General features: G+C 39.8%; 1 protein-coding gene across 1 annotated transcript; it reads right to left on the reverse strand.

Annotated features, from left to right (window-relative positions):
* Window positions 1-9,936: 9,936 nt before the first annotated feature.
* LOC147934634 (uncharacterized) lies at window positions 9,937-10,782 on the reverse strand. The gene is made up of 2 exons (XM_087472712.1): window positions 10,549-10,782; window positions 9,937-10,395 (listed from the first exon to the last, which is right to left on the reverse strand). Exons 1-2 carry the CDS (start codon window positions 10,780-10,782, stop codon window positions 9,937-9,939), a joined length of 693 nt encoding a protein of 230 aa, XP_087328838.1.
* Window positions 10,783-13,477: the final 2,695 nt, after the last annotated feature.

Below are 13,477 nucleotides of genomic sequence, written 5' to 3' on the forward strand. Positions count from 1 at the left end.
TCCCAGTTCCCCTTCTTGCAGTTGTAGTTGTAGTATTAGAGTCGAATTCACAGAGACTTTAGATAACACAATAGACTTATTAATCTTTTAATTATGTTAAATCAAAATATTAATTTAAAAACAATGCAAAAACAGAATTAAAAAGTGTTGTAAATTCAGGAATTAAAAACGCAAAGTCTAGGGAAATTTATGAAATATTAAATCAATCAATAAATTAGAATTCAATCAATTAAAATCAGATCTAGAACTCTAAACACAATTATAAAAGAAATCATTTCTCCCTGCAAATATTATCTAAATTTAAAACCCAAAAATCCAAATCTCTTTGTAAAATTCAAAGTTAAAAATCAGCTTTAAAAACAAGTTTAGATTGTTCACAAAATTACTAAATCAAATCTCTTTGCAATAAGTAATTTTGCTCATCAAAAGTTTTATCAAGAAAATCAATTATATTCTCATATCAATTTATTTTCGTAGGTTATTAATTCTAGTGATCAATCAATAATTAATATTAAGAACAACCAAAGATGAAGATCATAGAAGAATAAGAATCCTAATAAATCAGCAGATCTAATAAATCATAAAAATCCTGAACCTAACTAGAGATCTACTCAGACATGATTAATGAAACAAAAACCATGAATAAAATAAATATTATATAATTCAAAAGAGAAAAACAAAGAGTTTAGAAAGCTTCTCTCAACATGGCTGAGTTCTTGGCTTGTCTCTCTCAAAAAGCTCTCAGGATCTCTCTCTCAAAAGGTGACAGAAAAAATAAAACTTAGTTCTAAACAATGGCCTAAAACACCTATTTATATTCCTAAAACATGTCGAGGAACTAATGATGCAAATATGGAAAACTTTAGGGCAAATTTGTAAATCTTCAAAACTTTTGGGAAAACTTCCGATTTGTCTTGTGGATGCTGCATTGACCGATGCTATGGTTACATCGGTCGATGCATACTCTTGAACTCGTCTCCCAGCTTCGTAGCTCAGCCTTATTGCTTAATTATGCTCCAAATCTTTCTATTTAGCTCCATTATGTTCCATCCGTGCCAATGAGTACCTAATCCTATAAAGACTCAAAATAACCTAGAAAACAACTCAAAAGACTCAAAAAGCACACTTATCTCATGGTTAAAAACCATAAAATCCATGATATATCAACTCTCCCAGACTTAGCATTTGCTTGCCCTCAAGCAAAACAAAAACTTAGACCTGTGAAAGAGGTTTGAAAATGTGGAAACTCCTTTTCTTTTTAAAGTAATGCCATGGTCATCCAAACCATAATCCATATGCTTAGCAGATAAATCCAAATCAAACCACCATGTAATTCTCCGTTGACATTCTTAGCATCCCAAATTCAAACAAAATTCCACAACATCCTCCATTAAGCCTTCATCGATGAGACTCATCAATTTGATTAATGTCAAGAACCAGAACCTTCTAGACTCATTCCCGTACAATACCATAACAAACATGATAATATTTTACAACATGTGGTACCCTTTCTCTCCCCCAAACTTATTCTTTTTTATCTTCCTTTGAGCTTTGCTTTGTTGTTGTTTTTTTTTTATTTTTATTTTATCTTCTTTATTTTTTTTTTTAAAACAAAGGTGTAGGCGAATAATGGGTCATCGGTAATTTACCTACCCTCGCTTCCAAGTTTTGTGTGATCATTTGACTCAAGAGTAGAATAATGGGGTCACAGGTAATTTACCTACCCCTCTACACTGATCAAATTCATATTATCTTTTATTATCTATTTTTGTTTAACAAAGCTCTCAGGAATAATCTCTTAAACTTAAATAAGGGAGAAGAGTACCAAATTCTTTGGAAATCTTACTTGTCAAGTATGAACAATGAGTCAAGCTCTAATTAACATCAATCTCCTTGATGAGATAAAAAGAAAAGCGCAGAAATTACCTCATGCTTTTATGGAATCTGTTGGAAATTTGGATGTCTCTGGTTTACTAGTCAGCCTTTAGATTTTTCATTAGTCAGATTTTGGATTCAATCTGCGACATTAATCAACCAATGCAGTACTCTAAAAAGAAAAATCATAGTTCCCAACAAAAAATTTGACTCAATAAAAAAAAAAACAAGAATACAGTTTTGACACAATAAAAACAAAAACTAAGTTAGTAGTTAGTACTAACCTCCCCCAGACTTAAACAACACTGTCCCCAGTGTTATCAAGCAAGAAGGATGTAAAAAGAAACAAAAAAATGTATTGAAAATTTCAATAAAAAGTTTTGAACTCATATTCGGGCTACCCATAGGTGTCGGCCGACACCATTTCAGTGTCGATCGACACTCTCGGCGAATGGTGAATTCAGGCCGAAACTCCTTGTTAGTTGCAGTTAGTTGTGTTGATGTGTTGTTGGATCGATCCTTGGATGTGAATTCTGTTAAGAAACACTCAAACACAAGTTAAAAGCAACATGATAGATAGATAGTTCATAAGTTCATACAAAATCCAAACAAAAACTGACTCAATGCAAGAATAAAAATGACTCAATCCTAAAAAAAATGAAAAAGAACAACCTATGAGTGGGTTGCCTCCCACTAAGCGCTTGTTTTCAGTCATTAGCTTGACTGTGTCGGAGCTCAGGCATCCGGTGGATCGGAAAGTGGCAATGTATGCCTCCGAGAGAATGTTCTCTTCATCCAAGGTGGTATATAAGCAGTAGATGCATGAGATCTGCCAAGGATGTGGGAACAAGAACATGGCGGGACTTAAGTATGGGTGTTCTTCCTGCAAAATCATCAACAAAAGAAACAAGCGCTCTATGATAATCTTGTGGCTTGGTTAACTACAAAACAAATTTTGTACCTTTGAAAGTATTATTGATGATAAGAGGGGGTTTGGGTGAAAAAGATGCATACCTTGGCCTTACCTGAGGACTATGGAGTGTGGAGTGGGGAGGTTTCTGTTTGGGAACAGTTTTCTGACTTGGAGCATCAGTTTTGGAAAAGTTCGGGCTCGGATGTGGAGGAGTGTCGACCGACACCGATGTTGTGTCGATCGACACCGAGCCTGATGCTCGTATCGCAGAAACTTCCTCAACAGAAAAAGTCTGTCCATCAATAGTAGGAGCCCTCTTCAGCTTATCCATCTCAAAGTTCATACTCAAACCTTCCACATTCACTGTTATGTGTCCCTTCTTCACATCTATGATGACACTAGGTGTAGCCAAGAAATATCTTCCTAAGATGAGAGGATCTTTAGGCTCTTTATCATATTTCAGCACCACAAATTCACTGGGAATCATGAAATCTCCAATCTTAATTGGAATATCCTCTAAGACACCTTCATGACTTCTCTGCTATCTATCAGCTAAGATAAGAGATATCTTAGTTGGCTTGAATTCTGTCATCCCAAGCTTCACAGCAACATAATGTGACATCAAGTTGATACTAGAACCAAGATCACAAAGTGAGTGAGGAAACCTTCCTGTGGAGATAGAACAATCTAACACAAAACTTCCAGAATCAGGTAGCTTCTCGGCAATTCTACTCTGGATCACTGCACTCACTTTCTCAGAGACAGCCATTTTCTCTTTCCTCTCTTTCTTCCTTTGAACAGGCTGGTTCAACAGAATCGCACTGACATCTTTGGTAAGTAGTGCTCCTTCTTCAGGGTTCAAACCATTCGACACCATTCTCTTCACATACCGCTTAAGTCCAGGAGAAAACTTGACTGCATTAACTAAAGGCATCTCAATCATTACCTTATCCATCATTGCCTTGCATCTAGCTTCCTCCAACTCCTGCTTGGACCTTCTTGGCTTAGGAAAAGGAATCTTAGGTTGGTACACCCTTTCAGCAGCTGGAACCTGAGATTTTGCAACTTCGGGTTCTGTCTGAGATGAGTGTCGACCGACACCCAGTTGGTGTCAATCGACACCATCATCTGGTGTTGAATTCTCCGTCTCGGGTTTGGCCGATTTCTCTCCAGAAGATATTTCACCATCATCTTCATCTCTCACTAATATGACATTGCAAGTATGCTTGGGGTTTGACTCAGTTCTTCCAGGAAGAAAACCCTCTTGTCGTTTGACAGACCCAACAGTCTGTGCGACTTGACTCTCCAATTTCTTGACATGAACATTCAATGCATCAATCCTTCCAGTAAGCTCATTGTAGACATTGTTGATCTTTCCATTGAATGTCATTGTCAGATTCTCTTGTCCCTGAAGAATCTGATCAAGCATGGCCTCCATTCTACTCTCAGAAGAAGTCTTAGGAGGAAGAGACTGATAAGATGAGTTCCCATATGTTCTTGTATAACTGTTGTTCTGTTGCTGCTTCTGATAATCCGGCTTGGGAGTGTAGCCTGAAAAGTTCCCACTGTAAGGCCTGTTGCCTTGCTGATTACCAAATCTCTGACCTTGATATCCAGCTCCATACACAAAATTGACATTCTCCTCTGTATTATGTGGTTCAGGATCTAGCTCATATGTTTCAACTTCATAAGCAAAGTGAACTGATTTCTTACCAACGAGAAGATTGTGAACTGAATCAAGCTTAGCATTGGCTGAAGCTAGCTGGTTTGCATCATACCCTCCATGTAATCTCTTTCTTTCAGCATGAGCTCTCTTAGTACTATTGATAGAAGCCAAATTCTCAATCAGATTCTCAGCCTCATCAGGAAATCTTGTCTTGAAGTTTCCATGGCTTGCAACATCCAAAGCTAGTTGATACTCCCAGTCACCCAATTAGCCTTGAAAGCTTCATCTTGTCTTTGCTTAAATGAGGAGATCTTGACTCTTAACTCATCAGACATAGCATCATCATAAAAATAATTAAGGAAAGCCACCTTAATTTGTTGCCAAGATGTCAAAGATCCAGGTTGCAACTGCTTCAACCATTGAGATGCTTCTCCTGTAAGTGAGTAAAGGAAAAGCTTGCAGTAGATGTAGTCTTCAGTCACCCAATTAGCCTTGATACTAATTACAAGATCTTCAAAGTGCTCAATGTGGTCTAGAGGCTTCTCATTTGGCAGGTTTGAGAAAGGTCTCTGTCCAACTAGATGGAAGTATGCAGGCTTCAGCTCAAAATCATTCCTTGGGAATGGAGGTGGAACAATTGCAGAGCGGTTCTCATACATAAGATCAGCCCGGTTAAAGTCAGCAATGGTCCTGATCAAATCCCGGTTTTGGTTCTGTCTTCGAACCGAGTTGTTAGCGTGGTTGGCAGCTCCACGTCCGTCTGCTGGAGGTGGGTGTCGATCGACACCATGTTGGCGTTGATCGACATCTTGTTCTTCGGCGACAACAATCTCAACAATCACGTTGCCCCCAACATTAATATTTTGGCCCTGCTCATTGCGCAAGTGGCCCTCTTGATCCCTCAAAACACCAGCTTCATCAAATCTCAGAATGATTGGATTGACCATCTTCGCTGATTTGGCTGCTTTTTGGTTTTCACGCTCAAGTTTTCCCAACTCTTGGTTTGAAAGCTTCATAGTATGATTAGTCTTATTGCTCTGAGTGTGAGGCCTAGGAGGCATACACCTGAAACACACAAGAGAAAAATAACAAAAGCGTGTTAGTAAAAAAAAAATGTTTAGACGAAATTAAAAACTCAAATTTAATGGTAGATCAAAAGAGTCCCCGGCAACGGCGCCAAAATTTGATATGCTCAAATTGTAATACCCTAATGGTGTAATAGCCTTGCAGTTGTAATACTCTAGGGGTCGAATCCACAAAAACTCTAGATCACACAATAGACTTATTAATCTTTTAATTATGCTAAATCAAAATATTAATTTAAAAACAATGCAAAAACAAACTTAAAAAGTGTTGTATATTCAGGAATTAAAAACGCAAGGTCTAGGGAAATTCTCAGGAATTTATGAAATATTAAGTCAATCAATGAATTAGGATTCAATCAATTAAAATTAGATCTAGAATTCTAAACACAATTGTAAAATAAATCAATTCTCAGTGCAAATATTATCTAAATTTAAAACCCGAAAATCCAAATCTTTTTGTAAAATTCAAGGTTAAAAATCAGCTTTAAAAACAAGTTTAGATTGTTCACAAAATTACTAAATCAAATCTCTTTGCAAGAAGTAATTTTGTTCATCAAATGTTTTATCAGGAAAATCAATTATATTCTCATATCAATTTATTTTCTTAGGTTATTAATTTTAGGTGATCAATCAAGAATTAATATTAAGAACAACCAAAGATGAAGATCATAGAAGAATAAGAATACTAATAAATCAGCAGATCCAATATATCATAAAAACCTTATGAAAACCCTGAACCTAACTAGAGATCTACTCAGACATGATTAATGAAACAAAAACCATGAATAAAATAGATATTATATAATTCAAAAGAGAAAAACAAAGAGTTTAGAAAGCTTCTCTCAACAGGGCTGAATTCTTGGCTTGTCTCTCTCAAAAAGCTCTCATGGTCTCTCTCTCTCAAAAGGTGGCAGAAAAAATAAATTTTAGGTCTAAACAATGACCTAAAAAACCTATTTATATTCTTAAAACACATCGAGGGACTAATGATGCAAATATGGAAAACTTTGGGGCAGATTTGTAAATCTTCAAAACTTTTGGGAAAATTTACGATTTGTCTTGTGGAAGATGCATCGATCGATACTGTGGTTGCATCGGTTGATGCATACTCTTGAATTTGTCTCCCGGCTTCGTGGCTCAACCTTATTGTTTGATTATGCTCCAAATCTTCCTATTTAGCTCCATTATGTTCCATCTGTGCCAATGAGAACCTAATCCTATAAAGACTCAAAAACAACCTAGAAAACAACTCAAAGGACTCAAAAAGCACACTTATATCATGGTTAAAATCCATAAAAACCATGATATATCAGTTATCTCTTCTGTAAGATTCTTCAAGAAAGGGATCTTCATCTGATCATTGTAATCTAAAACCATCTGAGCATCATTCCATTGTACAAAGGAGACTTAGACCAAACCCGATTGAAACAATAGGAGTTCAAGAGTATACTAAAACTTGAACGAAAAAGAGATTTCTTACTTCAAAAAGATCATCTTCTCCAACAACTCCAAAAGGAATGATTTTTGCTCCAAACTTAGATGTGATCCTTACAAACTCTGAGTGTTCTGGCCAAAACAACTTGTATTCTTCACCCTGTATGTTGTGTCTTTAGATATAAAAGTTTCAAATAATTATAATGAAGGCAAATATGGAAAATACATCATTACCTTTCTGTGCAAAGCTTCACGGACACCACCAGGATACAAAGCCACATGAGTGTTTGAGCGAAGTAGTTTGTAGAAATTCATACCCGAGACAGGAACTGCGCCTATTATCCTAAATATGTCGTAAAACTTCATATCAGGGAGTTTTGAGCCTTTTTTTTTTTGGTAAACATCAATGGATGTGCCAGTCCTCGCAACAGAATGTTCCTTTCTTTCAAGAACTGAAGTGCTATTGCATGTAACTCCATACCAAGCAACATGTGATTTCCAACATATAGAACCGGTCCCTCTGAAGGTAGTCCTGCAAGTGATCTTACTAGTGCAACATTGTTTAGAGTTGAGAGAAAGACTGGGGAGGTAACAGCAATTACCAATCTGGACCAGAGAAATTATAAAAAGAATACTACTTCAGTATGTGCTAAGTGGTATTATACTGAAATACTTTCACTAGATCTAAGTCGCAGAATTAGTTTTTTTTTTCGTTGTTAAAAGGCATTCAATTGATAAACAGAAAGAGAAAGCAAATGTTTACAAGGCTAGGAAAGCCCACAGCCCATTAGGGAAACTCATAGTTTAAAGAACAGAACTTGAACCCTTACAGTTGAACCAATAGTTAGGATTGAACCAGATTTACGGTTAAGAATTTAACCGCCTAACCTCCTTCAATTATTGCTCTCGATACGTCCAACCCAAAAGAAAGTGAAGAGTTGCAGATCGCATCTGAAGTAGATCATTTTTAGGTTTAGGAGCCTCCTCCTACTCAGCTCCGGCGAACCAGTGATGAAGAAGAGATAACGATAGATCAGGATTGGTGTCTCGATAGCTCGATGCTCTGTTCCTTACCATCAAGTCGATTTGTCGCAAGAGAAGATCAGGAGATTTGAAGCTATTTCGATGAAGTCGGTGATTCCTCTCAGTCCAGATCGTGTATATCACCGCTTGCCAAGCGATTAGAAGCAACCTCTTGGTAACTCGGGGGCCTCTTCGCTGAGTAAGGTTTGTAATATTTAAAGACCAGTTGATTGAAGCACGGAATGAAACATGTCTCGCTATTGCTGACCAGATCGACCAACTATAAGGACACTCAAAGAAAAGATGATCTCGCGATTCAGGCATCGTTGCACAGAGCAGACACAGACGGCCGACCTGGAAACCCCAGTTGAGAAGTCGATCCCTCGTCGGACATCGATTCAAAACAACCAGCCAGGTAAGAAAAGAGTGCTTGGGAATTCTTCCTGAGAACCAGACCAAGCTGTGCCAAGTGACTTCGGGAAGAGTGTCTCTTAGCGCAGTGTAGATTGCCCCTGTATTGTGCCGACTTTTACATTGATCGTTGATCCACCATAAGTAAGTATCAGGCTCATCCGTTAGGTAGATGGTAGAGAGTTCAGATCGCGCAGGAGGTAGTCTCCATTCTCCTTGCCGCCAAAGGTCAGAAAGACGAGCTCCTCTGCGAATTCCTATCTGATAGAGACCATCTCCTTGAAGGTAGGTAGTCATCTTACCTAGATTGCTCCAATGATCTGTCCAGAATTGACAAGATTTTCCATTCCCCAACTTCAGCTTTATCCATGAGTAAGCATCTTCACGAAGCTTCAACAACTTATTAGCTAACCAAGAGTTCTTATTGTTAGGTTTGCGGGTCCAGAACGAACTCAAATTGTCTGCCAAGGCTTCCTTCCGGAACCAAGCTACCCAAACTGAACCAGATCGAAAGAAAAGCAACCAGATAAGTTTAATCATGCAAGCTTTGTTCCATATGAGCAAGTCTCTAACTCCCAACCCTCCCTCTTTCCTTTCTAATACAACTGTGTCCCATGCCACTTTAGCTGAATGATGACCCTCCGTTGTACTTTTCCAGAGAAATGCACTACAAAGGGAGTTCAAGATCTTCACGCACGTTTTTGGTAACACAAAGCTCGAACACCAGAAGTTGGACATGCCAACAATCACCGTATTCAGCAATTGTAGTCTTCCAGCAAAAGAGAGTGATTTGGTAGACCAAGCGTTAAAACGACCCTTGACCCTCTGTATCAGTGGCGCACAATCCAGGAGGCTTAGCTTCCTCGTACACAAAGGTACACCAAGGTATCTAATAGGCAACTGACCATGTGTAATTCCCGTCATATTAACCATGTGATCTATTTCAGACTGGGACAGACCTGAGTTAAAAAAAATTGTTTTGGGAAGGCTAATAGCAAGTCCAGAAACATCTTCAAACTCTTTTAAGACTTGGACGACACTTTGCAAAGAAGAAACTGAACCATCAATAAAGATAAGTAAGTCATCTGCAAAGCAAAGGTGCGTTAGTTTGAGGTCTTTACAGCGATGATGATACTGAATTCTTCCTTCTTCGGCTGCTTTGTCCAAGCAGGCAGAGAGGCATTTCATAGCAAGAACAAAGAGATAGGGAGAGAGAGGATCACCTCTACGCAAGCCCCTGAGCCCTTTGAAGTAGCCATGCACGTTGCCATTGAAACCAACAGAGAAGGATGGCGTATCAGGTGAGCATCTGTAGATCAAAATCCTTTGGAACCAAGTGATTGAAGCAATAACAGGCGGAAGGACAGCTAGCGCTAGAAGGGATTTGAAATCTTTAACGGCCAACAAACTCATCTCCAAAGGATCATCTATGATAGAGCCAGAAGGAGAGGAGAACGAACGGATTGCATTGAAAGAGTTCCTCATTTGCATGATTCGATGGAAATAGGTAGTGTTCATGTCTCGTTCTTTTAACAGGGTTCCTGAGGAGATATGCTTCCAGCCTGATTCCATGCAGTTCCAACCAAGGTAAGGAAGTTAGGGTGTTTGGTTAAGAAATTGAAGAACTTGAAAGGCTTTGTGCCTGCTGAAGGTAAAGGGGCAAAGAGGTTGAGGCAGCTAGGGGAGTGGTCAGAGATCGCAGGCGCCAAGAAGGAGACGACACTGTCAGGGTAAGAAGAAAGCCATTGATTATTACCAAGAACTCGATCAAGCTTTTTGGCTATCGAATTTAACGGGTTTTTATTGGTCCATGTAAATAGAGGGCCTAAGAAACGCAGATCGAAAAGTTCAAGCTGTAGCAGACAGTCACGAAGCTCCATCATACGAGATGTAAAATGGTTGATCAATGGATTAGAGTGCTCTGCAGGATGAATTATTTGATTGAAATCTCCACACAGGACCCAAGGAAGAGAGTCAAGGGAGAAACTCTGTCGTAATCGCAGCAAATCACACCAAAGGTCAGTCCTATCTTCTCCTTGGTTTGGAGCATATACAAACGTATAATAGAAGCGATGGCCTCCTTGTACTGAGATTTCACACGTGAGCAGATGACTTGACTAATGAAGGACGGAGACTGATACCTTCGGTTTCCAAATGACAACAATCCTACCATCCTCATGAGAGATATGGTTAGAGGTGTAGTTCCATCCAGGACAAGTAAGATTCATAACACGGTTCAAATTTGGTTCCTTAATATGAGTTTCTAATAGAGCACCAAAAAGAGGCTTATTAATAGCAAGCCAAGAAGCAAAAGGCCGATGCTTATCCGTATCATTCAGACCACGGATATTCCAACAAAAAGATGTTATATACATAGGGACGGGGAAAAAGTTAGTGGAAAAGTGAGTCACCACCCAGAGGAGGAGGACTTTCACCAGTTTAGGGCAATAAAAGGTTAGGCACAATCGAGTCTATCACCATATCTGAGGGTTGAGTAGTAGAAATAGAGGGGGTAGGACAGGGGTGAGAAGAAGGAGTGAGGTTTTGGGGCGGGTTGGGAAGGTTAAGCGGCAAGGAGCAACTACTGGGGGTAGCTAACACCTCATAGGGGTTACGAGTAGTTATTTCAGTAGGGGCCGGAGTGGTTTGACGTTTTGGTTTGGCCTGGTTGGGAAAGGTGGAGTGTTTAGGTTTAGGTGGGCTTGACAGGACAGTAGTTTGGATATCAGCTGGTACTTGAACACAAGGCAGAGGGACAGAAGAGAGAGAGGCACATCCTGGACCATACAGATCAACCTGGATCTCAGGAGTAGAGGAAGGAGCCGATGAACAGCCAACTTCCACAGAAGAAGAAACGGAATCAGGAACAAGCTTTCCTTTACCCTTCTTGACTGTAGCAGGTAAGTTTGATAAGTTTTTAGCTTGTGTGTCTTTCCCTTGAGTCCAAGGGGGTGTCACAAGTGGGCAAAACCGAATGACATGACCTATTTCTTCACAGTGGGAGCACGTTGGAGGAATCCAGGGGTATTCAACCTCAATAGTGATAACTTCGCCACTCTCCCTGACCACTTCAACTGAGGAAGGCAAAGGTTCGTTGAGATTCCTCTCTACTTTGACGTGAGCAACTGATAAGCTGACCAAGTTCTTTGTAAACTCATCCATTTCCTTCGGCTCTCCAACCAGTCCAGCAACAAAGCATATGCCTTTGTGATGCATCAGATCAAACGGCATACCCTTAAGATGAGCCCAGATAGGGATTGCATCAAGGTCAGTACTTTCACCTCCTAGTGAATCCCATTGTGCCACAAGAAACATACATTCACCAATATACAACATTTTTTTCTCAAGGATCTTTTTCCTCAGGTACTCATCCGGGACACGGACCAACATCGAATTGTTTGCATGGTTTAGGTGGATCTCGAGTCTTTTTCCTCTTCCCCAGATGTGATTTATCACACTCTGAATGTGTTTGTAGGTAGGGAGGCTTCCCTTAAACCTACCAATTATAAAATCTTTATGAATGTCAGCACCTTCTTGAAATACAGAATCTGGGATAGTAACGTGAGGCTTCCCATCTGAAGAGAATTCAACTGGAGCTAGCCTGGTAAGTGTTCTATCCGCAATGATTCGTAGCTTCTGAGCAAGAGTTTTCGGTTGGGTACTTCGGGCTGAGGTTTGAGGTATGTGACGGTTAGTAGGTTTGGCAGGAGCAGTGGGAGCTGAAATAGGAGAGGGATGGGGTTGTAGAGGTTCAGGAGGGAAGGAGAAAACAAGGATAGCAGAGGCAGAGGAAACAACAGTAGGGGTCATATCTATCTGATCCTGGGAAGAGATAACAACATCAGCTTGCTCCTCACGAGCCAAGGCCCCTGAGGGCTGAGGAAGAATGGCAGTATACGGAGCCACTCCGCTTGGCAATGAGGAATTACGAGGATGCGAGTTGGTGATATAGCGACGCACTACCTTCGGTGGAGGAGTACCCAGTAAGCCGTCTGTTTGTGCAACTGATTTACAATCTGCTACAGTAGGATTTATATCTTAATACACAGATCTAGGGTTCAGACCCAAATTTTTGTAGTAGGAGTTGAGAATTGCTTGCGCCTGAGGATTCACCACCACAGGAGTAGATTTGTGCTGAGCAGGAAGAGCTAGAATAGTTCTCTCAGGGTCCAAGAGTACAGTTTGAGCAGAAGTTAGAGAAGCTGAAGAGGGGGAGATAGGAGAAAGAGGGGGGAAATCAGAAAGGGATGGGAGGGGGGATTGGTCAGGTGGGTCAGGAGGAAAAGGAGGGGGACGATTGGAACTGCCTTCAACCAAGATTGAAGTAGAAATCGGGCTGGAAGAACGGTCCTGTGGGAACCAGCAGTTCACCATGTTGTCCGTATGATCTCGCAGAATTAGTTTGATACAACAATTAGAGAAGTAATCTGAAATGGGGTAGGCAGAATGTAGTCTGAAATGTAATCAAGTGACTTCCCACGACGATAATAATATGCACGCTTGATGATACTCACCAGATCTATGACATCGTCCTGACATACATTAATCGAGCTGTATGTTATTAAAGCAAACACAAAAAGTTTGTTGGCTATAAACTCGTAGAGACTAGTTTTTCATGTGGATTAATTAAATAGGACTCACTGACACAAGACGAAAAACTTCTTTCATCAGGAGAAAGAACTCCTTACCAAGAAGAGGAACTGTCCATTATTCTCAAAGTCACGAACTTCACATCTTGGCAGTGCACGGAGTCTTTCAGTGTCTTCCTTGTTCACTAACCATTGATCACGTCCACTGCAATAACACAAGCTTCCAATTAACTAAATTCATTACAATCAAACAGATCACTGGAACCTCCACTTATATTTAGTAACGAAATAGATAAGTTTACTAGTGTATGAACCTCAGAATTATTAGTGTTTGGGCGTTGACTGTGTCCATCTGCGAATTAGCACACGCTGAAGCAGACTTAAGCAATTGAAGCTTCCATAGAAGTGTGTCCTTGGGAAAGATTCTCATCAGAGTCTGTAAATTATTTGTTTTCATGATTTATCTCCTGACATGTAGCGA

The sequence above is a fragment of the Camelina sativa genome, chromosome 11 (genome assembly GCF_030686135.1).
Source record: "Camelina sativa cultivar CO46 ecotype springtype chromosome 11, ASM3068613v1".
Taxonomy (NCBI): domain Eukaryota; kingdom Viridiplantae; phylum Streptophyta; class Magnoliopsida; order Brassicales; family Brassicaceae; genus Camelina; species Camelina sativa.

Coding starts and splice junctions, on each gene's coding strand:
- LOC147934634 (XM_087472712.1), bottom strand. CDS start 10,782: ATGTATATAACATCTTTTTGTTGGAATATCCGTGGTCTGAATGATACG. Junction 10,396..10,548: donor TTGTCATTTGGAAACCGAAG/GTATCAGTCTCC, acceptor CGATTACGACAG/AGTTTCTCCCTTGACTCTCT.